The 27340-nt window shown below is 33.2% G+C and overlaps 1 protein-coding gene across 4 annotated transcripts in view; it reads left to right on the plus strand.

Annotated features, from left to right (window-relative positions):
- LOC137408415 (gastrin-releasing peptide receptor-like) overlaps positions 1-27340 on the plus strand; it is a 54119-nt gene that overhangs the window by 22696 nt on the left and 4083 nt on the right. For 3 of the 4 annotated variants that reach the window (XM_068094939.1, XM_068094941.1, XM_068094940.1), the window contains 5 exons: positions 8802-8986; positions 13310-13429; positions 15504-15638; positions 22712-22878; positions 25610-25786. In XM_068094939.1, the coding sequence (XP_067951040.1) occupies positions 8896-8986; positions 13310-13429; positions 15504-15638; positions 22712-22878; positions 25610-25786 (690 nt within the window). In that variant the 5' untranslated portion in view covers positions 8802-8895. Of the gene's footprint in view, positions 1-4127; positions 4216-8801; positions 8987-13309; positions 13430-15503; positions 15639-22711; positions 22879-25609; positions 25787-27340 lie in introns of all 4 variants that reach the window. The other variant, XM_068094938.1, reaches the window with a different exon arrangement.

Below are 27340 nucleotides of genomic sequence, written 5' to 3' on the forward strand. Positions count from 1 at the left end.
TTGCGCTTACCCTGTTATACGTTTTATTTGTCCTTTCGGTGTCACACACAATGTTTTTTCATCTCCGCCACACTACTTTTTTTTTGCCATCCGAGATCAACAAAATGTTTTTTTGAAATTCAAATTTGGCAATTGACGTGCTGAATACATCGGAATAATAGAAATGCTGATATGCTACTTGGCGAAATCCCTCCAACAACGCCTGAAAAAGATATAATGCTCGCTCTCTCTCAGTTCAGCATTATTCGTTATAAGTTATAGTGAAACAGAAAACTAAATTAAAGTTTAATATTGTAAAATACGTACTAAAACTTAGCTTTAAGTGTGTGTTTACAGAGCTAAATTCATATAAGTTAAATTCAAATTTTATGTTACGCGTCTGTCTCGAAGGTAAGAACTCTCTACGGTACATACTGCACATAGTACATTGTAATGTTATATTTTATTGCAGATCATACCCACGAAATAAACTAAATACACTAAAGTTACTGTAGGTAACTATAGTTACTAAGGTTAATTACTAGTTTTTTATATGTACAGCACTTATATAATATTTATATATTATATCTAGTATTATATTTATATATTATTTAATATTATATAATATTTTAATGTTTTATACCAAGGGTAGTTTTTGTTAGATAATTACTATGAGTTTCTATACTCCTCTATATCGCAAATTTGCCTTACGATGCCAACAGCGGAATGAATTAATATTGTATGGAGGATGTTCACTGTATGTGCGGCAGCATTCAACGTAATCTATTTTATTAATTGCAAGTCGTTTATTTTTTTCATAGATGATCTTATGCTTTGAATTACAAAACTTATCTGCGTGAACTTAACTTGGTTACATAGCATATTGGTAACAGTCCCGACATGCGGTGGTATGGGATTACATAACATACACATTTATGTAATAATCAAACATTACATAATATACGTGTGTGCGTGTATGATAATGCTGACTATATAGCATATGTATGTATGTAACGGTCATGAACTACATACCGTAGATGCCGTAGTGTGTTGCATGTAATTAGAAACTTGGGAAATTTTTTTAAAAAACCATAATGTTAAGCAGGAGAAAGATAACTCCAAACATGCTGTCTCTTTAATGAAAGATGAACATGCATAAAACTTCAGTAGATTTTATCAGAAAGTATTGGTATTTTTCTATCATTTGCAATTGTTTTTTTTATGTTTGAAGTGATCTAACTGCCAGGGTGTTTCAACATTAAAATCAACAAAGCCTGGTCACAGTTAAAATGCTCAGACCAAGCAAATGCGTGATTATGATGTTGCAAAAATTATAATTATAGATTATAGTCGCAGAAAGATCGCCATAATAGAGAAGCATAATGCTACAGAAGCAGCAGGCAGCCATACAACTAGTGGCATTATTTTGGTGCATATTGTTCTTGTGAGTATATAACTGATCACGCTTTATCGATTTTAATCTTGAAGCATCCTGGCAGTCAGATCACCGCAGACATCAAAAACAATTAAAAACATTAAAAATACTTATGCATTCTTATAAAACCCAGTAGATTTTGTGTGAGTTTATCTTTAAGGTAAGCTAAACCCTTTGCTAAGAAAGCAAACTAAACACTGAAAGCTGGCTACAAACTATAGGGTAGTAAATTGTCTGTCTAAGAAAATCACATATTAAAGATGGAAATGCCAAGCTTATCTTGCTGACGCTAGCACCGTTTGCATAAGTAACCTGCAATAAGCTCAGCACATTCCACTGTTTCTTTGCCCCATTGATTGTAGCTTGACATGTTTTTGTAGCAAACATTCTTGTTAATTAGGCATTCTGCCCTTATTAACACCAGGTGTATTGTCTCCCCTGCACACAAGTCTGTAAAGCTAGTGCGTGACTTGGTGGGGTCTATGAGATTTGGCTAAATATTTTGATACTGCTAATTTTTGTGCATTTGAAACCAAGAGATCTTTATTAAAAGTGTCAGAGGTTGTCAGCTCAATAACTGAGACTAGGTAGGTCAGCGCTTCTCTGTTTGTATTTATCGCCAAACCTCCTACGATTGGCAATCTCGCTGCGCCTTATTTTGAATTAAATAAAAAGCTTAAAACATTCTAAAAAACAGACATATTTAGAATATATAATAACAATATGTTATTAGGTCACTCTACAAAAATTCTAATGTTTTCACATAATGAAAAACAGACACATTTAGAATACATAAAAACAACATATTATTGGACGGTCATTCTAAAAAATAGTCTAATATTTTCAAACAGCAGGAACATATAAAAACTGCTCACTTTATAGTCTTTGACCTTCTCCTGCCTCTTTTCTGCTGTTATCTGATTGAAACCTGGTTTCTTGCTAGTAAGTGAAATGCCACAAATGATTTTCAGGATTGATGGCATTATGATATTTCTTTTTGATGTATAGAAAAAATGAAAATATGGATTCATGTAAGTAAGTTGTTGCAAATGGAACAAAAAGTTTAATGCTTTTTTTGAGAAAGTTCAATATCTAGTTTTCACGATAGATTCTAACACTTTCGCACACAACAGCTCACACCCCTTAAGGAAGCGCTGAGGTTAATGAAAGGAATGCATTCTATACAGAGACATGACAGTGTTTGTGGCAGTTCGCAAAGCTGAAAAGATGAATTTAGAAGTTTCCTGCTGTTGCCGTGGCAGGTGCTCTCCGCCTCTAGACCACGGCAGCTCTCTAAAGCCTGGTTTCCATATGACAGCGCAAGGAGCGCAACAAGGCGCACGACGCGCAAGGCGCACGACGCGCAAGGCGCGCGGCCCAGTGATCGTGCGCAATGCATTTCTTGGGCCGCGAGGCAGTGTTTTCATATCGCGCGTAAGCTCCATGCTTGCATTGGACAGGGTGGATATTTTCCTTACTTTTTCGTAGGAGAGACATATTTCTTCGGAAAAACAGACCTCTGTTGCGAAATTACGCTGTCATATAAAAATCAGGCTTACTCTTTCGTACGGGAGACCGATTTCTTCGGAACAAAGCCCTTCGCTGGAATTGTGGGATAGGTTGAAAAGGTTTAGCGGTGTATTGTGGGATACATAATCGCACGTACCCATCGCAAGGATCCATTCTGTTGGATACTTTCGATCAGCGTACGCACGTCGCGCGACCGTAGTGCGTTGACGTTTCCATATCACAACTGGCCTACGCACGACGTCGTGCGCCTTGTTGCGCTCCTTGCGCTGTCATATGGAAACCAGGCTTAAATACAAGTTACTACAATTCACCGCAATAGTTAGCCTCAAACTTCGCTAGTTTATCTTAAAAATTTGCTACAGTATTAGATCAGATACATCAACCAGCGCATGATAGCAACTTTGGCCATTCTGCATCAATCATAAATTCTGTATACTTTATTAGTAAAGTTACAAAGAGTTGAATTTTGAGTTTTTTGAGAAATGGAGTTAAACCATAATTTTTCCCTTATTTAGATTTGTGTATACAAAGTTAACTCAAAACAAGATTTTCCTATGTAATTATCGCCTCTGTTGCTTCGCCAAACATTGACTGATCCGATGATCGGATGCTATTACCAACCTGTTAACGACGATGGCATTCTTTTGTGATAACGTACAACTTAATTTGAAGCAAGATTTGAATATATATTTTATAAATATATATAATATTTTATAATAATATAATATATTAATAATATATAATATAATATAATATTTTATAAATATAAATATATATATATATTCACTACCTCTGTTGCTTCAATCCGGGTTGTTTTATCAGACGATATTGTCCTCCTGTTACTCAGAATGACAATTCCTTTTGTGATAAAGTAGACCTTTATGAAAACCAAAAGGTAGGTTTAATTGCAGTTTTCTCATAATCGACTGTCATTTTACATGAATATGGTTCAATGGCAAACTCATCTAAGGCGTTTTTGACCAATCATTTCAATTAAACGCATTTAAAAACCTTTTTTAAATACTGATTAGTGCTTAAACATGAAGTCGGACTTCAAATCTTATTTAACGAAGTAATTTTTTAATCGATACAAACTACTACTGCAATGGGCTGTCACAGCGGAGTATAATCAATGAAGGCTTCGACTGCAGCCAATGAGTAATTAAATCTCTGTAATTGCTAGGTACAGCGGTCGCTCCAACAAGCTTGCCCAAAGACTACCAAGTTTGATTATTGATATTAGACGTGTCTACAACCTTTTCTGAAGAAAGGTAGGTAGTTAAATGCCTGGCTGTATGCACTGGTAATTATGAATATTCAATTAATTTAATTTAGAGCTTACTGTTCATAATGAGCTGGATAATTATAAAATGGAAACAGGGTTATACTTTATTTTTAGATTTTTATTCAAAACCTTACAATTATTCTTAAACCTCAATAGTCGCCGTAGAATGAATTGAATATTTGTTAATACTAGTTACTGAGGTAGCTAGTCCAGTCTTGTTAGCTTTTCTATAATAAGAGCCATTCTTTTTCATTTGTCTGAAGCCATGGTGGAAGGTTAAGATATCTAAAGATTTCACATTTTTTATTGTTAGAAATTCCTTATACGAATAGCGCAGATATCTAAAAATTTGATCATTCCATTCATAGAGGTATTCAGAAAATTTCCCAAACCAATCATAAAGCTTTTTAAATATTTTATAGAGTCAATTGTTAATATTTTGATATGAACGATAGAGCAGTTTGAAAATTTTGGTTTTAGTGACTAAGCTGTCAAAATAAAGGAAACATAGAGCTATTAACTAATATCAGCCATAGAGCTATCAACTTTTATCAGTTATAGAGCTATCAACTGATATTAATCATAGAGCTATCATGTGATATTAGCCAAGGAGGTATAGACAAATGCCAACCATAGAGTCATCACCAGGTTGCATTCATAGAGCTATCAGCAATCACAGATCATAGAGCTAAGATTTCAGTCTTGGACCTAACAGCAGATATCATCTATACAGCTAAAACAGATAGCATTTATATATCTAATAACACTTATCCAGCACAGGCCTCTCCATTATACTGCACTTTGGTTACCTTATGATTATGAAAAGAGCTAATCATAAGAAAACATAAAAACTATATATTGTTTTTGGCGTAGGCGCAGAAAGTCTAAATTTAGACAAATTATATTATTTCATCTTGTTTATTTGATTAACTTTATAAATATCAGATATATTCATCAGGTGGCCTGTAGATATCAGATATATTCATCAGGTGGCCTGTAGATATCAGCATTTAACTAAATGAATAACATAAATGTAAACTTACAGAAAGAATGTTCTAGAAATGCGGTTTTATGGCATCAATGGATACCATACTGCTATGAACTAATAACCCTGTGACCACCTACTATGCCTTTTTTTAGTTCTATAGTTGAGGTAGTTTCTGAAATGATATAATAAGTTCTTGAAGTTATGAACCAACTAATTCAAATACTGACATGCTTCCCTGGAAAACTGTGATAGCAGTAAAATCTATGCAATTTGCGACACTGGCTCAGAGACAGACAACTTTGTTTTTATGCAGAAGGATTTTCACAAAAAGTTTATTTGTTTGGCAAGGCAATAAGAAAGGTGAATCTTATAGCGATGTACGTAGTAGACTATCAGCTCAGCTAGCTAAAAACTTTATTGCTTTGTCATAGCCTTAGTATCAGACCACTTTTTTGGATCTGAGGCTTTCATTATAGATTTACAAGGAGCAATGTTTTTTGCTATGTAACCTTTATCTTTGTTTTATCAGTCATGTTGAAATCCGGCAAAAGACACCTCGCAGAGACTCCCATTTTTAGCTGCTCTACAAATATACAAACATCCGTTTTTACCTTGCACTATATATACATATATAAAGCACCACATAATATGGGTAGCTGGCAGCAATTGAATATATTTTTGGTAATTTATAGTAATTTTGGTTATGATATAAATCAAAATATAAAATAGTTATTGTTGTAGAAATTTTATGAAATTTTTAAGTCACAGCTTTTATGATGTGGCAGCCATATCAAAAAAGTTCTAAATGTATATAAAGTAGTGCAAAAATTATATAGTACCTCTAGATTTTCCTCTTCAGGGAAAAATGGTGAATGTTGCATAATAATGGTTTAGCATTAAAGATAAAGAATGTTGTGTTAATAAATCAAACCTTAGGTGGTCTCTATCATGAATATAACTATTTCTATTTTCCTATCACGATGTTAAAGCATATCTACAGAATAATCTCAAGTTTTAGTAAAAAGTAAAAAAATTCTGTTTGTGTTATTTTTTACAGCTGAAGAGCTTTCTTTAATTTGTTTTATTTCTAATATTCCTGACTTCTGCGTTGTTTCAAACAACATGTCGACTTCAACTTCAGTTAGACAAGACAACGTTTTTAATATTATTTTTGCTTTAACGTGTTATTCTTGGGTTCTGTAATTTACATAATTACTGTTACTTGATATCAAAACATATTAAAATTTTTTTGAGAAATATATCAGCAATCATATAATGCGGTAATGAGTTACAATTGCTAAACAGTGACAACAAATAATTGGAATATAGAGACATAATTACAATTATCTAAATAATTTTATGAGATGATAATTCCAGCTGAAACTTCAGTTCTGGCAACAATTTTGCTTTTTTAAAAACTAAAATACTAATAAGGTTTCAAACTATGTTTTATGGGTTTCAAAATCTGAAGACATCTTAATCCCAAGTTCTGTACATTTTAAAAGGCATCCTATTGGAGGTTACTCATTCAGGTGGTATTTATTACACATATTATGGCAAATCATAAGGTATTGAAAGATCCACTAGCTGTTATGAAATAATTAGATGAAGCACAAAAAGGAATTAGCAGCAGTGAGTCCTGGTATTAATTTTTTCAGCTTGGTCACTCGAGGTTGTTTTTTGGCAAACAGCCAGTTTTTCTTTTTAATAGCTGGTCTATTTAAATCCTTGTTTATGTTCTTGCAGCTAAACACATGGAAATTCACTGTTTTCATGCACAAAACATTCTACATTCCTATTAAAGCACTGTTGTAGGCAAGTCTTTAAACAAAGACTTCTTATGCAACCAGATTTTATCCATCAGGGTTTATTTTTTCTGAAAGTAAAAATAATTTCAGAAACTAATTTTGACTGACCGCGCTTGACTTGGTGTGGTTTCTAACTTATTCCGTTTGCTATTTAATACAATTTATGAGTAATTGTTTTTTATAACTTATATTAAAAAGTTCCACTTTTTGTTATTGTGTCTGTCTGTTAGTCTGCATTTTCACATTTTTTGATTGATACTGTCTAGACTTTGAATCCGCTACATGCCTTCCGCCAAGTGACTAAAAATATTTGGTTGTAAAGTTTCATTTTACTTTTGAGAACCAACCTTTTAAACACATATCTGCGAGATATCTGACTGACAATAAAATAAACACCTGGAATTGCCCAGCTTACTGCAACTTACATATATTTAAATATATTTAAAATTAAGTAGCAAACAGCTTTTTAACAAACTTTGTCAATCAAATTTACAGCAGGCAGGATTAGAATCTTCGAAGACTGTTGTTTACATTTGTCAGCGAATTTTTTATATGACCAGTCTATCTGTGAAGAATGAATGTTGTGAATAAATGTTTTATTCAAAGAGATAGTTTTTCATAGTTTTTTTTATATTTTGTATGTGTTGAAGAATGTTTAAAGCAGTCTCTGAAACAGGAAGGCCCAGAGATTACTCATGCCACCAAAGCTAATGACTGCATTAAACAATTAATGCAATTAAGATTAAACAGATTAAACAGATTAAACAGATTAACAGATTAAACCACATTAAATTGCAGATTTTATTGAGATGACTAGGTTACTAGAAGAAACCAATGAGAAACAAACACGATAATAAATGAAATAAATTCTTTATTTGAAAAATAAATTTGCACATTTGGTTATGGTGCTAAAGTTTATCCATGTTTGTTTGTAACAAAAGATCATTTTAAAATAATAAAAAAATTTGGGTTATAAGATTTTTACTCCCAATGCTGATACCATGCTGTAATCTAACTTGTCATACTATTTTCAGTGAAAATTATAATATTCTTCATAAAATAATTATGATCGATAATGTTTGCTATGATAACAGCTGGGTCTGTCTGAAGCCGTAATTAGAGACTAGAATAACGAATGCTTTCAACAGAATTTGAATTCACGGCTTGCTAGCCCGACTCACTACCCCCTGCACCATTTGACCATCTTGCCACATTTTAGAATAACTATGCTCATAGTTATTACACCTGATGATCATGCTGCCAGCGTACTAGTATTTACTATAATAAGAGCCATGTTCATATAAGAACGTTAGGAAAAAAATTGCCCTGCATATGGATTGAACTGGATAAAAGGTTGTCTAGTTAAGCTTGCTGCTATCCGCACTACTCGACCACATTTTCCCATCTAAGAATAAATGTGCTCATACTTATTACATGTGGCAATGTTTCACGGCTCACAGGACTGCCTGCATACTAATAGTAATAGGAGCATCAGTTGACTGTGGCCTGAGAAGTTTAGACATGATGTTAAAAAAGATACTTCAACATCTAAAAACTAGCAACCTTCCTCCAAAAGTCATCTTTAACTTTACAGACAAGCTGCCTCTATTTGTCTGTTACGGCTAGTTAATGCAATGACAGATGACACCATTGTTTTGTTTGGTTCTAAACAAACTCTATCACACATAATTCGCTGGCAGCCAGTCAGCTCACACACCTGCAGTCAAATATCTTCGCTACAACTATCAATTTCAGTAACTATAGTTGCTTTTTTAGAGATTGGTTATTCGAAGGTGAAACTAACCGAAAAGACCTTTACTCCGACACTGTAACATAGAACTCTATTTTCCGTTAAAGCGAGCAACCATACATGATGGCTGATGATAATGAGACAGGATTTGCTGGAGGGAGTCTCAACGCTTCAAGCTATAATTATCTTCCAGTAAACGAAGATGCTGTCAGTAAGATAATAAACGGTTTTATTGAGGCTTAGATAGTGAGGAAACTAAAACCAACGATTTCCATGCAAAGTTTGAATTTTTAGCTTTTTAATAAGTATGATATATTACCTTGACCTCTTAAAGATTGACTTGCACAAAATCTAAGTAGATGTGATCATAAAGTATAACTATTTTTCTATCATTTGTGATTGTTTTTTATGGTTGACGTGATCTGACTGCCAGAATGTTTCAAAATTAAAATCGACAAACCTTGATTGTAGTTACCTGTAAATGCTCAGAAGCGCTGGTAAATGCTCAGAAGAAAAATACGTACAAAATGACATCACTAGTTGTTATCATTGCTATAGCGTTCAAGTTACAGTGTTACACGTCTCTATTCTGACAGCCTCTTTGGAACTTTAGATATCATAATTGTACTTTTGCTTGATCTGAGAGTTTTAACTGCGATCAAGTTTTGTCGATTTTAATTTTGAAACAACCTGGTAGTCAGATCACTGCAAACGTAATAGACAATCACAAATGATAGAAAAATACCGAAACTTTATGGTAAAATCTACTTAAATTTTGTGTTACATCATTTTTAACTGAAATATTGCTCACCAAAGGCTACCATGTTGTTTTGGTAGCCACAGTGAAAAGGAATGTTTCTAAATAATCTGTTACATTTTTTCTGCTCCCATTTTTTACGCTTTTAATTTTCTCTTTGCAAAACGCTTTTTCTTCTTTGTTACCCTCCGATTTTGATAAATTTTGACACTCATTCTGTTTGCTAACAGAAATAGCCAATGAGAAGTGAATGATGTACAAAAGTTCTGTACAAATTTTGGTGCATCTGACATACTGATGGCAACTGCTGCAGAAATAGGGAAAAGCGTGGCTCAGCATAGCCTTAGATTTAGGTCTCTAGAATCACCCTGCTTTAACTACATAGTTTTTATGCTAGTTCATAGGAAAGAATCATTGTTTTGGACAAACAAATGTATTTAAATGGTCATTAAAAGGTATTTTATTAAAAATATGATAACTTACATTTGCCCGAAAGAGTAGGGATTTTCCAGATTACAATATTTGACAATAACTTTTCCATGAGCCAACAGCCAAGAATTTTAAAACACCTGAAATAAAAAACCTTTTCAATAACTAAGAATTTTAAAACACTTGAAATAAAAAAGCAGTTTTGTATTCTTTGATTTTTTGAAGCAGGAACTTCTATAATGTATTCAACTGAACCTATATTAGTAATTTTATATTTCTTATTCTTAGCAAACTTGCCACGCGGTCGGCAGCCAGATTCATGACTTCGAGTTTTTAGGTGTTTGTATCTAACCTTCACTAGCAATAGAAAGACCACAACAATCTATTAAAAACTCTATGGATACTTTGTGCTCGTAACATCAGGCTAGTTTATGAGGTGTTTACGCAATGCGATCAAAACACAAAAAAGCATCAGGCAAGAGATAACTCACAACTTAAGTAGTATAATAGGCGACATCGATGTAGCAGATAAATCCCATTAAGAACATGTTTTTGCACTCTTGAACTCTGTAAATGAGAAAAGATGCACTGCTGCGAGTAAATTCCATGTCTTCATAATAATAGTATTAATGTAAAGGTTTTCCCTAATCTGAAGGTAACTTCACTAATTGCACAGCTGGGAACTAGCCTCGATCGTTTATAAAGTACGCAATGCAGACATTTTCATTGGCACCAGTAACCCTTATGTTATAGCTTCTGTATTGCATGGGTGCTTGACGTATAAACCTGCTGATTACAAAAAGACTGCAGGAATAATTTTTAGATCTTAGACCTGCATGAATCGTGAGTGTGATGCTGTTTTGGGTTTAATACAGATCGCTACCATACACTACAGCCATAGACCTAGAAATCATAAATAAACAATTTTAAGCTGAGGAAATTTCTAGGAAAAATAGCAATAAAGATTAGATGACTTTTGCAATGGCAAAATAATCGTTGAAATTCCATTCAGACAAAGTATTACAGCCATTTTGTTTTACTGAATATTAAATAAGTCGATCGATTCAACTTATTTTGTGGTTTTTTAACAAATTTATCAATCACATAAAATCATACTTTACAATCATGGAAGTCAAATAGTACGCAAACGATAGGACTAAAAAAGTTATTTCACTTCTGAGAATGCTTGATATGAATGGCTTCAAGCGCTGCTTACATTTTTGATGTTTTTTTAAGTTTTCACTAAATATCGTGAAACTGGTTATCAACTGTTAGAACAGAACTACACTTTGAATACATCTACTATGCTTAAAATTATTTTTCTATACATAATCTGCTTCATAAAAGGATCTGAAATGTTTGTTTCTTCCAGAGTCCTTGTTAACGAGAGTCATCTGTAACGAGAAGTTATTGACAAGCGTTTTTATTTAAATACTGTCAAGTAAGAAAATATTTTTACTCTAAATCCTGAATATTTAAGCTTAGCCAGTTCATTGACTTTTGCAGTGGTCCCTACGACAGCTGCTGAAAAAAGGAAAAATTCAGTTGCTTTTGTTGAAAACTCGCAAAAGTATTTTGATGCATTAACATCTTCTTTACTACAATATAAGCCGTGTCTGTCTGTTCAGAGCCAGGATTGGCGTTTGGGCTAAAAGGTCACTTTCAAAAGGATTCGAACTCATGACTTGCGGCTTAGCAGCCTGACAATCTAAAAACTGCACTAATGTGTTTATTAATTACTCATTGTAAGTGCTTGTAAGTTATTGTAGGTGCATTTAGGCTAATATAAATGCTTGTAGCTCATCGGGGCTGCTTGTAGGTTCATATTAGGTCTATTATTGGTTCATAATAGATTTATTGTAGGTTCATAATAGGTTTATTGTAGGTTCACATTAGGTTTATTGTAAGTTCATATTAGGTTTATTGTAAGTTCATATTAGGTTTATTGTAAGTTCATATTAGGTTTATTGTAGGTTCACATTAGGTTTATTGTAAGTTCCTATTAGGTTTATTGTATGTTCATAATAGGTTTATTGTAGGTTCATATTAGGTTTATTTTAGGTTCATATTAGGTTTATTGAAAGCTCATATTAGGTTTATTGTAAGTTGACTGTAGTTTATTGTGGGTTCATATTAGGTTTATTGTAAGTTGACAGTAGTTTATTGTGGAACAGTTCAAAGAGGCAAACGCTAAATCAAATAATCAAAGAGTCAAATGAGAATGTTGGGTTAAAATACACTGCATGGTTTTTGATATCATACATGTATCAACATGCATACATATCTACTTTCTCACATTTTGTGTGAGAAACTTACCTATGTTTGCAGACGGCTCAAGATTTGTTACGTTAAGCGTAACTGTTAACCGTGATAGTAAATGACCCAGAGAGCTTCAAGTGTAATTATTTAAACTGAGGTAATGAATGTGCTAACGGTCATTGATGACTTGACTATCATAGTCTAGTGCAGGGATGTCAAACTCAATTGTACAAGAGGCCATAATTCAAAACACAATCTAGGTCGTGGGCCAAACAGGATAAACATTTATTTAGCACACTAAAACTAAATGTTTTTGGAACATAAATATGGATAAAAACAGACAGGAATATCATTCTGAAACAAACTTCAGGTTAAACTGACCCTAGAAGTACGAAGCAAGGCAGCTAAAGTATTGCATTATGGGATCTGTAGTTCTGTGCAGTATTATGTCATCAGCGCCTCATATCGACGGGACATGAATAACAATAATGTAAAATGATCTTACGGGCCAGATCTGATTACAAGGTGGGCCGAATGTGGCCCGTAAGCGAAATTTTTTTTTCTCAAACAGGTTTACATATGGCAGCAAAATCTTGGCTCCTGATTGGTTTTAGTAATTCAGTTTTAGTAACCGAAACTTACATCATTACATTAAAACTTAATAGTTATAATTAGAAAGAAACACAAAATTTCAAAATTTTATTAAAAATGGTTCAAATTAATGAGTTTTAATTGAGCACCCTCTTACGTTTTGACAGCAACTTTTGAATGATAACATACTTTTTACTACACCATTTGGAATTTTGTTTCCTTGGTGGCCCTCGGGGTCACCGCGTTTGACACATCTAGTTTAGTAGATGAGAGTAGAGTGCTAATCTAGTGAGCGAGAGGTCTCGGGATCGAATCATCTGCGGCGTGGACATTTCTTTCCTAGAACTTAATCGCTCTAACTGGACAGACAAAAAACTAAGATTTATCTAGATTGAAGCTATGAAAAGGTGGAAAGATGGATTTCGATCAAAGTACGATTTTATCACAAATGATCTTCATGCACTGCTTGAATAGCTAAAAAGACATAGTTTTTTGCAGGAATTGCTGTTCCCGTTGTCTTTGGATTCATCTTCATTGTCGGACTGATGGGCAATGGGCTGGTCATTGGTGCTGTTCTGCGTTACAAGTCTATGTGGAATGCCCCTAATATGTTCATAGGTATGTGTGGCGGTAATGTTTTAGCCAACATAACCCTAGCTGATATAACTTGCATTTGCTGTGTGATAAAATTTTTTGAATGTACCAGACAGTTGGCAAGCCTACCTTCTAACCCTGGTAAAAATTGTATGTACAGAAAAAAGGCGAGTAAGTACATTTTTAAATTTGCTGTGTAAAATTTATGTCTGTTTGCAAAAAATTTTTATGTTATTATCATTAGTATTTATGTTAATTATGGATTTGCATTTAAAATCATGCATGTGTTGGTTACCAATTTTGTTCTTTTTATAAAAATGTGCTTAATTTATTTTCTGGCAGTAAATTAACTTGAAACCAAAATAATTAATGGAACAACAAACCTATAAGAAATGCCCGTGAGATGTTTATAGGTACGCCATGGTAATGTTTAAAAAAGCAAAAATAATTTGATTTTAGATAACTTGCATCTTTACCTTGACAATATTTTTGAATATATCAGGAAAGTTAACATATTGGCTTTGGGGGAAAGCAGCAGAATAAGATAGAAAGTTCAGAAAAAGTGTAAAAGGGCATGTAGATCTGTCGTATGGGCACAGTTGATGTTCATTTACAAAAGGCATTAATGCTTAATGTCATCAAATGTCGTTAATGTCATCAGCAGTATTTGTTTTAAGTATAGATTTATGTTTAGAATCTTGCATATGTTAGCTATTGGTTGTGTTCTTTTTATAAACAAATATTTAATTTATTTTCTTGGTAAATGAAAATTAGAAAAAAAGAATTATTATATAAAAAAAGCTACTCAAACGAACATGCGAGTGTTTGACTTTGTACTGATCACCTGCGACATTGAAATTTCTGACTTTTTACTAGCATTGAAGCATAATATCCAACAGTGCAAGTTTACCTTCCTACTGGTTTCTGTAATGCAGGACAACAAAATAACAGAAACATTTGAGTTTTTAAGTCAAAAGGTAGGCTCTAAATTTTGCTGTTAGAAACCTAAATGAAAGCCTATTATAGAACTAAATAAAAATATTTGGTAAAATAAATCTGCGAATAGTTTCTTCTTTATGCATTTTATATGCAATAAAAACTAAATACTTTTTATAATTACATAAAATCATTTGCAGTTTCCTGAGATATGTGTAAAGCGAACCGCCTTAAAATATTATTTTATAATCCCAAACTGTTACACTACAACTGCTTATTTTAAAGCATGTTTTGTGTAAAGTATTGAAATCTACCTTTTTTATTGCAACTTATTTTGAACACTTTTATTTGAAGAACTATCAATTTATTGCATTTAGAATCAAAATGTTTTCAGTTTCAATATGCATGAGTTCAACCTATATTTACATACTTCTGACAATTTACGGAGTAATAGAATATTTTTTTCTTGGATGGAGGTACTTGGTGGGGTTTTCAAGTGGGATAGGTTCCCTTGACAGTGAATACAATGCGTGCGCAAGGCTTTTCACGCCTAAGCGTTACCTGTCTTTGTTTTTGCCAACATCTCTGCTTTATGGGTGTTTTTTGATGGGATAAAACTCAAAATGGAAGCATTTACATTAGCAAAAGCAATCCCCCGACATCTTTCAAAAAGTTTTCAATGTTTTTAAGTTATGGCAACCGAACACCAGAGTTTTGATAATTGGGTTTGGTGTTTGCCACAAATTGCTATTGAATATGCAGGTATTTAATAGAATAATGCATGTGTCGGTTACCTACCTCGGAAAGTGTTATGGAGAAAATAAATCAAAGTTTATAAATAAAAATGGGGCTAAACAAGAGCTTAACATGCATCCTACACCAGGATAAATTTTTTTTTAATATTCCGTCACCTGTATCTTTTTAGGAGACATTTAGAAAACCTAAAAGTGCCACTAACCACTTTTTGCTTGAATCACTAAAGATTATTATGTTTGTTGGAGTCATCTGCTTTATGCTGCTGGTGTAAAACAACTCCAAGTCGTTATTTGAGCTCCAAAAGGATTCAAAAAAGTTAATTATGGTAAAACTCTTTTAAGACTGTAATCAGATCATTAAAATTTTTTTTTTGAAATTGTACTTGAGTTGCTGTTTTGTTTTTCAGTAAATCTTGCAGTAGGGGACGTTATGCTAATATTGATCTCCGTCCCAACATCAGCGACGCTCTACACATTTGATAATTGGATGTATGGTGCAGTCATGTGCAAAGTGACCTACTTTATCAGGACTCTATCTTTAGGTAAGACGTTTAAATTTATTATCAGCTAAGCGTAAACATGAAGGGCATTTCATTATCAGTTTATCTTTTGCCATAATCATTATTTATAGTAAGCCTATTCACTTGATTGTAATCTAGCTTCAAGATATGTCACTAATGGTTTATTTTTGTTGCAAAAAACAGTTTTCCGACTAATTGCATGTTTAGACCATATTCTGGCATATCTTATTCCAATGCATAATCGTTCAAACTTTTGCACCCTCTCACTTTACCTCTGCTACATGTTTATTTTACTTCAATTGAAAAACACAAACAATTAAAGGATTAAAAATCTTTTACTGTTTGTGTTTTCGTTTTTTTACATGACAGGTACAGATTTTTGGTACATTTTACCTTACGAGATATAAAAGTATTGCATACAACATCTAAGAATTATTTTAAACATATCATCTATTTACTACTTTGAAAATCTTCTCCCTAATATTTGTTTGACATATAGTATTTTGAGCAATGTATGTCAAACAATTTATTTGATTGGCGAACTGTTGCCCCGTTTTTTTATTTATAATTTTTGCATGGCATAATTTGGAAAAAATTTATATTTGAAATTAAATTATTGCCAATTAATTAATCTATATAAGTATACATATATAAATATATATGTATACATATATAAATATGTATATATATATATATATATATAAATATATATATATATATATATATATATATATATATATATATATATATATATACTAGCTGGATGCACGACGTTGCCCGGGTATTGAAAATCAGCCAACAAACAATGATGGGTAATGTAGTTCCCTTTCACTTGCTATTAGCCTGGCATAATGCCAATGGCTAATCTGAGTAAGCTTAGTAATAAGAGCTAACTACTTGCTTTCATCATTGAGCACACATAAAATTACGCTACTACCTTCCATGACGTTGCGTCATCATGTTGCGTTGTAACGGAGAGCCGTAGCGTATTTGCACCCATATGACAAGATATATTGTGCGGCTTAATCAGTAAGGCATTGGACCGCCGTGCTGGAAGGTCCGAGATCAAATCCTCTGCAACACAGATTCTTTATTCTAAGAATGGCTGGACATACAAAATGACAAAAGCAGAAACAAATTTTGAGAAATATATGTATATACTGTAAGATCTCTAATTGAATGCCATGGTGATTTTTTTTGTAGCCCTTTTTCTATAGTGATTGTCAATTGGAAGCGGTGGTCAAATAGAGGCTGGCGGTCTATTTTCCAAATAGCTCGTCAGAACTTTCGGAAGATCAATTTAGCCCAAATACAGGCCTTCGCCTATATTTTGCCATATTTCTTTGCTGGAGTGATATTAAACCTTTTGGATGCAATAAATCTGCTAACTTATTGCCGAATTGTCAAAGACCTTTTAATAAACGTGCATCAAAAAACCGAGAAATTTCTCTATCAGTTGATATCTATTGCTTGCAATTGACCTGTGATGACATTATAGCCTGTTTCCTTTGCAACTTGTTGGCATTTTTAATTTTGATTAAGTTTTAAATTTGGAGATGTATTTTTATTTTATATCTATATTTAAAAATGTTGCATAAAAGCTCATTGCACCCATTACATTAGCCTGTCTTGACAAGCTGTTGTTTTTGCGTAGTTGTTCCCCCGTCGAGCGGCGAGCAACAACAGCTTGTCACAAGACTTACTGCACCTGATGCATCAGCTGCACTTATAAGGAGTTGTTCTCTTCCGTCTACGCGGCTTGGCTGCGATGTTATTCCGGTCGCTCCATTGGTAATCATAACGGATTTCTTGCAAAAATTTATGTAGAAAAATTAAGATAAGAACGTTTTACTGGCGACCCCTCTCTGCAGTAAACTTTATTAGAATTTGAGAACTTAGGCAACAACAGCGACTAAACATGTCGTTATTTGTGCGCTCAGTCAGTTTTATTTCTATTTTTGTATCAGTCAGTTTTATTTGTTCTTATGGATTTTATTTTAAGTTTATTTTATTCTTAAGTTCTACTAAAGTTTATCACAGAAACTGGTCTTTGGTTAAACGTTGTAATCTTGTTTTTTTTCTACATAAATTTTTGCGTGAAATCCGTTATGATTACCAATGGAGCAACCGACATAACATCGCGGCCAAGCCGCGTAGATGGAAGAGAACACCTCCCTATAAGTGCAGCTAATGCATCAGGGGCAGTACGTCTTGTGACAAGCCGTTGTTGCTCGCCGCTCGACGGGGGGACAACTACGCAAAAACAACAGCTTATTAAGACAGGCTACCATTACATATATTTGCTACAGTTTGCAGCTAAAACTAGCTTTTCATGTGCAATAGAAGTGGAGTTATGAGCCTTGATCCATTGTAACCCATGTTAAGATAACCGCAAAGATGCTATTAAATAAAATTCTATAAATCTGCAAATTTATAAGTTATATATATATAAGGATAATAATTCATCAAAGGATACAAACATATATTCATGAACAAGTGACATAAAAAAACCATACTAATATTACATGCAGAAACCAAAATTAGGATTTTAAAACAAAATTATTTCTAACATTTGCTCTGACAGCTGAGTTCTTATTGTTGCTTTCGATGGAACAAACCTCTTCTAGTTGACCAATACCTACCACAATATCTTCTGACCTCAACTTTTCTTCTTCTGCTGAAACAATCAATGTTAGCATTTAAAGAAGTTTTTGACAGAGTGAGACCTTTATGCGCTACATTTAGCACAACTGCAATGCGTAAAAGTTTGCTCACTAAACGTAACCTTTGGCGCATAACTTGCAAACCGTTTTTTATATACATGTTCTTCAAAGTAATAAGACAGCATTAAACAAAAATCTACCGTTAGCCTGAGACAGTAGTTATTTCTATGACGTCGATTTCAAAGTTCATCTACCATAAACTTAAACTGGTTTTTAAATATGGAGACTACAAATGGAGACTACTTTAATGCGGTCTTTCTACAAAAAATTAAAAAGACTGCACTAAACAAAGAACTACTACTAGCTTGAGACAGATATTAATCATATCTATATGTATAGTGTTGCTTTCAAAGTTCATCTACCAGTGTAAATTTAAACCGTTTTTTTGTATAGGTACACTAGCTGTGCTACCCGGCGCTGCCCAGGTAATAAAAAAGTCTTTGGACAAAAAATTGATTTGTTTTTAACATATAACAACATTTGCCATTCTAACTTTTAAACTACTTGAAAGAGAAGTTTTGTGTAGTTGACATACATTAAAAGAGAAAGTAAAAACAACTGTAAAGGTTTTCAAACTTTGTCAAACAGCTGTAACTTTCAAACTTCATATCATGAGGAAAAGGTTTTGAGCAAGACAACTAAATTAAAAATAAATAAAACAACTGTAAAGGTTTTCAAACAGCTATAAATTAAAATTTTCATAACCTGAAAGAAGTGTTTTGTGGAAATAAATTTGAAGGAAAATTAACAATTTAATGCATTTAAATGTAAATGTAAAATCATTAGCAAGTAATGGCAAAATATAGTCTATTTTGCTACGATTACAATCCAATATTATTTGAAAATATTTTTATGATTTCAGTTCGTTTCAGTGTTGGCATGCAAAAATTGACATGTAGGCTAATATCAAAGGCTATATAGTTACTAATCATCATTAAAAATAGTGCCAAAATACTATGTTAACCTTAGTAACTATAGATACCTACAATGATTTCAGTGAATTTAGTGGTTATGGTCTGCGTGCTCAAAATAATGTAACATTACAATGTACTACGTTTTTACCTTCGAGACAAACATATAACATAAACGCTGAATCTAACTTGAATAAATTTAGTTTGTTAAACACATACTTAAAAGAAGTTTTAGTATGCATTTTAGTAAACCTTTAACTTTTAGTTAGTTATATCATTGTGAGATGTTTTTATTTTAACAGATACCAGATATACCATATAATGAACACAGATAACTTGCCATGGAAAGTTCAGCAACGTATATATTTTATTAAAGTATATAATCAGTTCATAATTTGTCAAAATTTAGGTTTGAGATTAATTATCGTGAAGCCGAATAAGTTAGCCCCGACGAAAAAAGATGAATGGGCATCGCGTTGCATATACAGTAAAACATGGATAACTCGCCCACGGATAGCGCGAACACATGGTTAACTCGAACGGTTTCTTTGGTCCGTTCCCAAATAATGATAAATTGCTATAGATAACTCGACCTCAACTCTGTTAAGTCAAACAGTTTTTTGCCCAACAGCTACCGAGACAGTTGTCATCGCTTTAGAAAATCACTTTATTCCAAGTCATAGAGGTAAACCTCAACTTTTCGTAAATCATAGGCGTCGTTATTACCACCGTCGGCAAAATGTTTTTGTCAACGACTTTTCTAAAGGTTTGGTGAAATTTGATTTTTACCAAACATCCACTTAGCGATCGCCTTTTGGAAGCGTGGAAAAGTGAGGTGACCTTCGCATAAATTTCAAGAAAAATCGGCAAAATTGATCTCGGTTAAAACGCTCAAAAGAAAAAGATGTATTGTCTTCTGAGCATTTCAACATCGATCAAGTTTTGCCAATTTTAATCTAAAAAATGTCCTGGCAATAACTTGACCTCAAACAACAAAACAATCTCAAGTGATAAAAAAATCTTCTATACTTTTTGATAAAAAAGTTTTAAACTTTACATTAGAAGCAGTTAATTTGAAACAAGCCATTTATGCTTTTGATTTCTATTATAGTTTGTATATGTGCATGTATCTACTAATAAATAAATAAATACATGAACTTGTGACAGTGCTCTGATAACTTGAACGCTCTGATAACTTGAACGCTTTCGCTTGGTCCCGTGAAGTTCGAGTTATCCATGTTTGACTGTACTTAGGTTCCAAAATAGTTCTGAACAGAAGCATCGTAACTCGTCGATGCTGAAAGCTAAAATAATTTGCGCGTGCATTATGTATTCGTTATATTAAAACATTTTTGACCACTATGGGGGGTCCTACCACACAAAGTTGTCGTCAGAATAGTCACTTTTAAAATCACTGTCGTCACTTTTAAAATCACTGTCGTCACTTTTAAAATCACTGTCACCTTTTTCAAGTTGGTAACCAAAACAACCTCTTTTTTCACATTCGTTATTTTAATACAAATATCCATTCTGGTGGCACTGGATTGCGTTAAAACCCTGAAACTTGCTCAGTATGAACTTCTGCTAACCAAAAGCATGGCTCAACCAGCAACCTTCACAAACTTATTAGTAATGTTTGGGAGCGTTGCTGATTACTCTGCGAAGAGTGACAGCCGTCTCAGGCTTTTAGGGCTACATTTCTTGTACTGAAAATAGACCGAGATTGTCAGTGACAGTCACTGTCAGTCACAGACTTGGAAACGAATTTGCTGTCAATGTCGTGGCATTTCATTGCTGTTTACTTTAATTGTTTGGCAGTCTATAAATGTTGGACCAGATGCTTCAAACCAAAACTAGTGAAGTTTCGATTGAACGTGTTGATTTATGGACAAATAATAAGTTAGTAAAGGTACGGCTACACATAACAAATTTTTCGTTGGTTCTAACCGAAATCACAAAATGATTGAAATACACAGAATTATTCTGCGCTGCTAGAATCGTGCTAGCGAGCATGATTCTAGCAGCTTTTGCGATTAGTATAGTCCAAGAGACGTATAATGACACACAATAAAAGTATAAGTGCAATTCAACATAGTACACACGATGCAACTGCTTAGATTGCGTTATTGTGTGTATTTATTGTTTGTACGCTATAGCTACAAAATGTTTATTTTTTAATTGTGTTTCTTTTTTAGCAGCAAAAGTTTTGTGGTAGAAAATGTTGCCATCTTTAGCGCAATCAAATCGGTTGCATCGTATTTACTATGGTGAATTTCCGTAACATATTTCTTGCGTGTCGCATTATACGTGTTCTCGCGTGTTCTCGGACTACATATATCTTAAAATTTGCTAGAGTCGTGCTCGCTCACCAACAATAGCGCAATTTAAACAGTTACATCGTGTGTTCTATGTTGAATTGCTTTCATACTTTTATTGTGTATCACAATACATGTCTTGGACTATACTAATTGCTAAAGCTGCTAGAATCGTGCTCGCTAATAATTTGTTTACAGTAATCTGTTAAAAGAGTTTCGTCGATGAACTCGGTGGGCATGTTCCCAAATAATTCTGTGAATTTCGACCGATTAATTCTGCGTTTTTCGTGATTTCGGCCAGAACTCAGAACCAACGAAAAATTCGTTACGTGTTGCCGTACCTTTAGTAATCCTACTTACACAATCATCGTCACTTCGTCACCTACATTGATAAATGGTCGTCCCGTCTGTCACTTTTTAAATATCCCTGTCGTCGGGTCGTCAGACTCGTCACCAAACATGGGAGGACCCCCACTATGGCTTTCTAGCTCAGTGGTAGAGCGTCTAGATTGGCAAGTTGCCATGAAATCGTTGCGAGTTCAAATACGTCGCGGCTGTGATTTTAATATCACGATTTTAAGATCTATAGCCGGAATGCGTACCAACATACAGATAAACTTTGAGAAATATATACATAGACGGTACTTTGAAGTATCATGACCGCGTTAAACAAGGAAGTACTATATGCCTGAGACTGTTATTGATTATTTCTATGGTGTTGCTGTCAAAGTTTTAAAGGAAAAAAGCTACAAGCTTGGGAGTTGGACAACGAAAAAATTGATTGTTATCAATGAAAACAATTAATTATTAATACAATTTTGTAGACACTTTTCTACTGATCACTTGACATTATAGTTTCATAAAAATTAAAAATAGTCAAAGTGCCAATAAAATGGAGGTGGTGCTCAAATGGAGGGTGGCGCTTTATTTTTCAACTCTTCTCTCGTAGTGGTGGTCAAGGAGAAGTAGTGTTCAAATAGAGGTGGCTTTCAATTAGAGGTACTAAGATATATATTTATATATTTGTATGTATGTGTGTACACTTGTATGTGTATTATATGTATACACACACATATATATATATACGCATTATATACACAGATTATATTTTTGTCTGCTTCAAATATTATTTCCTTTCATTATAGGAGTTAGCATATTTACATTGACAATGCTCAGTGTAGACCGAGTTCTTGTCATTTCTCAACCGATGAAGCTACGGCAAAAGTCATCTGTTCGAGTCGGGATAATGGTGATGGCTATTTGGATCTTTGCATTTCTCCTTGCCATCCCAGATGCTGTAACCTACCATTTGGTAAGTCTTTTTGTATTTACCCTAACTTCGTGAATTATAGGAATTTTGAAATGTTTAAACATATATAATAAGTATAAAATGTATTTTGTAACGAACTTTGAATTGCACCGATGCCATTTCTAGTCTTTTGAAAAATTCTGTATGTCAGCGTTTACAGCGATTTTATTAAATTTTGATTACCAAGTTTTTCAAAAACCTTTCTGCCAATGGTAACTGCTTTTTAGGAATTGTAATTTTTTGGCTATTTTGACTGTACTCAAATTTGGTTAAGTACGGGTTTTGAAACTATAAAAATATGTTAAAGCTTCTTTCTAGAGTGGACAGTAAAGAGTTGTCTAAGTATTCTAAAAACATACTAAATGTGATTTTCTTAGTAAAATTTTATTTTTGCTGCCTTTGATTTTAGTAAGCTTGCTTTGCTCAATTTTCAATGAGACTCATAAATTAAATTTATTTCCTTGATGCCACTCACAGTAATAGGAAACTGACAAACCCGTCCTTAATAAGTTAATACATAAGTACTGCTACCCTGGCAGTCTAGCGTACCATGAGAGATTGTCAGCTGTGCTCTTTCTATGATATGAAGAAGATAACTCCAAGTTAATGAATAAGGTTTGAGATAAACAGGCGGTTATCATGCATTCAATTCTAGGATAGAAATCTTTGATTATTTTGACATGCATATCCTTCTAAAGGACATTTAAAAAATCTGAAAATACCACTAACCATTGTTAACAATAAAGCGCATAGAGTGAGTATTTACGCAAGTATTCCTGCAAAACCCGAGGTGGTTGTTGGTGAAAGTGTTAAATTGTTGGTCTACAGTTGGAAAGTTGAGAGTTTGAAACCTGTTAAAAGCAATCAACTTTTTCAACTTCTAAGAAAGGCTGTGGGCAGACAAGCATACATGGCTCTTAATGCAGTAAAAAATATTTTTATGATTTCAGCAAATCCAAACGACTTTAGACTTCAGTTTTTTCCAATCAGAAACTAATGTAAAATATATCTTGTGATGAACTTTGACTTGAAACTGTCATATATTTATTTTACTTAAAAAAAGCTTTGTAAATCAATGCCTGCAATGATTTTATTAGATTTTAGTTATTAAATTTGTAAAAAAAATTTCCTTTAATGGTAACTATTATTCAAGAGTTGTTATTTTTTAGCTATGTTGACTGTAATCAAATTTGGTTAAGTACAAATTTTGAAACTATAACAATGTGTTAAAACTTCTTTTTGGGGTAGCCAATAAAGAGTTGTTTAAGTATTCCAAAAATAATGTTAAATAGGAAATTTCTTAGTAAAATTTTACTTTACTTGGTAAATTTTAAAGTTATTAATTTTTTTATTCCAATTATTACTATTGTAATATTGCACACTAAAAGGTCTGGATAAACAGAAGTACTTGCAACTAGTTTATGTTAGCTACAACATTTTGAAAGTTTAGTGACTGGCTTAATACACTAAAACACTGAGTTGTCGATGATTTGACTACAATTGAGTTGCCCCGTTGTTGAGCTTGCTGTTTTGTGAGATCATAATTTATTTCTTGCTCTTGTAATGTTTATCACATCAAATTCTCTTAATTAACTTTATAGAGTGCATGGCTATCATCTTCTGTATAATCCTTGTAAGTGTATAGATAAAAAAAGTTTTAAAAAATTATCGAAGTAAAAAGCGTTGTATTAAGAACATTGCATAACGGGTTATTTCTGCTTTTTGTGTGTTAGAATAAATGTCTGTTAAGTTTTAAATCCAAGTCAGAAGCACTTCAAAATAGTTAAAGAGTTACGAAGTAGTTCTATTAATTGGACAAGTGCCCTCTATGACTTAGAATGGCAGAGTGTGATGACAGCGCATACAAGCATGTCTATTGGCTCATAATTGAAAGCTGTGGTTTGAATTCTTTAGATCAAAGCTTAGGACAAAAGTTTGTAGCCTAAGATACCTGGAGATCTGTAAAAAAATGTGATCAGTAGAAGCTAAGATGTTTTTACTGAATTTGTCCTCTAATGGTTAGAGCGATTACTATATTGATTGCACATCATTAAAGTAGCACAGAGAGCATAACTCCAAGTTTATCAAACATTTATGTGACCTAGTAGTTTATCGCATTCTTATCTTGTTCAACTTTAAATATGTTTAGATACTTTATGCAAAAGCACCCATTTCGGGTGTAACTTATCAGTACTGTGTTCTTTGAAACTGTTTACTCTCAAAACAACAGCATCTGTGCTGAGTGTTATAACATTGTTTTTCCTTTTAGAGGATTGCCATAATATCTTTAAAAAGGACAAAGCAGAGCTTTTTTAATTTTTACACAGCGCCTCTAATAAGCCAATTCCAATCACAAAACCTTTTTGCATGAGGTCGTATTAAAACTTCAGCTCAGATAGGATATCAAATTTAATCAACTAATTGTCCTTACAAAGAACTTAATTTGCAACACGCAATGCCCAAAGTTGTGTAAATTGGCAAATATGTATGCTGTTTTCTTTCCAAATAGCTGACTTTTAGAATGTTCAACTAGTATTAAACAGAGTTTCTTATCTTTGTAATTTAGTTTTAAACCATCAATTCCAGTAATACTCATGCTATGATAAAAAAAATAAAAACTCGCAAAACATAGAACCACTGCTAAAGTTGATATGCTTACCCTACCCTCATTTTTTGAAATTTTTGGTTTAAAGTCTACTCTGTTGCTGTGATTTAATGATGTTGTTATTTGTAGTCCACAGTTACATATCCAAGTGATAATTCTACAGTGAGTTTCTGTAACCCTTACCTTTCTGAGTGGAACCAGGACTTTAGTTACAACAAACTTCACTCGACTCTTCAAACAGTCTTCTTCTTCTTTCTTCCTCTTGCTATTTTAATCGTCTGCTATGGAGTGATGGCTTACATTATGGTAAGGAAAGATAACTCTTAGTGTTATAAGTAGCTCTGCTAATAAAGCGGGTTTGCATTGTAAAAAAATTGCTTTCATACAAAAAGTTCATTAAAAAGTTTTTAAATCTTTAAAAAGTAATAACATTTTCACTTATACTTGGTATACTAAAATGCAACTTTAACATTTAAACTTACCTTCATTGATCGTCTTTTGGTGCAAAGGCTGATGACTGCAAATACAGTGGTAACTCAAATCAGACATCGGAACTTCAGAAACTTTTCAGAAAGTTGAAAAGATTTATCTGAGTTGCCCACACAATGCTTAAACAGGTTTAATAAAAATAAATGAAGTGGCAGTAAAATAAGTCAAAAGGCTTCAATTTTAACTTAATTTAGACAAAACTAAAAATGTTTTAGCTGTGGCACAACATGATTGAAATCTTTAAAGCAAAGCCAAATATACCAAAAACCCTTTTTGTTATAAAAGCAGCACACATTTTTTCCACCATTAATAATCACTAATGCTCAGTATCCATTGACCCTACTATATAGAAATGTCAGTGTGATAGAAATATTATTTAAGAATAATAATAATAAGAAATATTATTCATGAAATTTGAAAATTGTAAACTTTTAACTGATAAATTTCAAGCCATCAAAATACGTAAACTACCCAAACCATCCCTGAAACCATTTTTAATTTTAGCAGAGTTAAAGCATCCAAAAATATTATACCTACCAAGTTGATTTGACCAAAGCTCTCCACATACCTCGGATATTCAAATATTTTTTGTGTTGTTGTTTATTGATGGTTGACTAATGATTTGACATAGCTCCTTCCTTACATACAATATAATTTTATTTATTGATAGCTTAAGTTTTAAATTTTGCTGTTTAATAAGATATTTTATAGAATATTTAAATAAAATTAAAATATAGAATATCTTATTAACCCTTTAGCGACAGCGGGCTTACGGCTGGAAATTCCCCAGCGTACCAGTGCATTTACTATGGCGATTTGAGCCTTCGACACCACTGCGTAAAAACTGCATCAATTTTCTTTAAAATTGAGGTAGTTACATAAATTAACATGCATCAGAATCCTGAGAAATTTCTCTACAAGCTGATACTTTTTAATGTAGTTAGCTTGCATTTGCTTACCTGCAAGAGTCGCAATTCGTTGAAGCTACGAGTTTTTTTATGTTAGTACGTCATTTTCGATTGTATTTTATATTCACTAAAAGCAATTGGCAATGTTGTATATAAAATTCTTGCATGGATTCATATGTTCACAACAATTTGCAAAAAAAATTAGTCGTCCAAGAGCATTGAAAGCGGAGTTATGAGCTCCGATGTATAGCGGGAGCGCCATTGGAAAAGCTCGAGACGCCATGTCCATAAGCAGCGCAAGACAGTCATCCAACAAGGTTGCTCCAACCTTCGTGCAAATTGGCACAAAACTGCAAATGAATATGCATCTGGAAGCTGAGACATTTTCCTGCAGAATGAGATTTTTTCCTCCACACAGCTTGCAAAAACTTTGCAGCTAGACATCTATATATGCGCAGTTACA

Source organism: Watersipora subatra, chromosome 11 (assembly GCF_963576615.1).
Source record: "Watersipora subatra chromosome 11, tzWatSuba1.1, whole genome shotgun sequence".
NCBI classification, from domain to species: Eukaryota; Metazoa; Bryozoa; class Gymnolaemata; order Cheilostomatida; family Watersiporidae; genus Watersipora; species Watersipora subatra.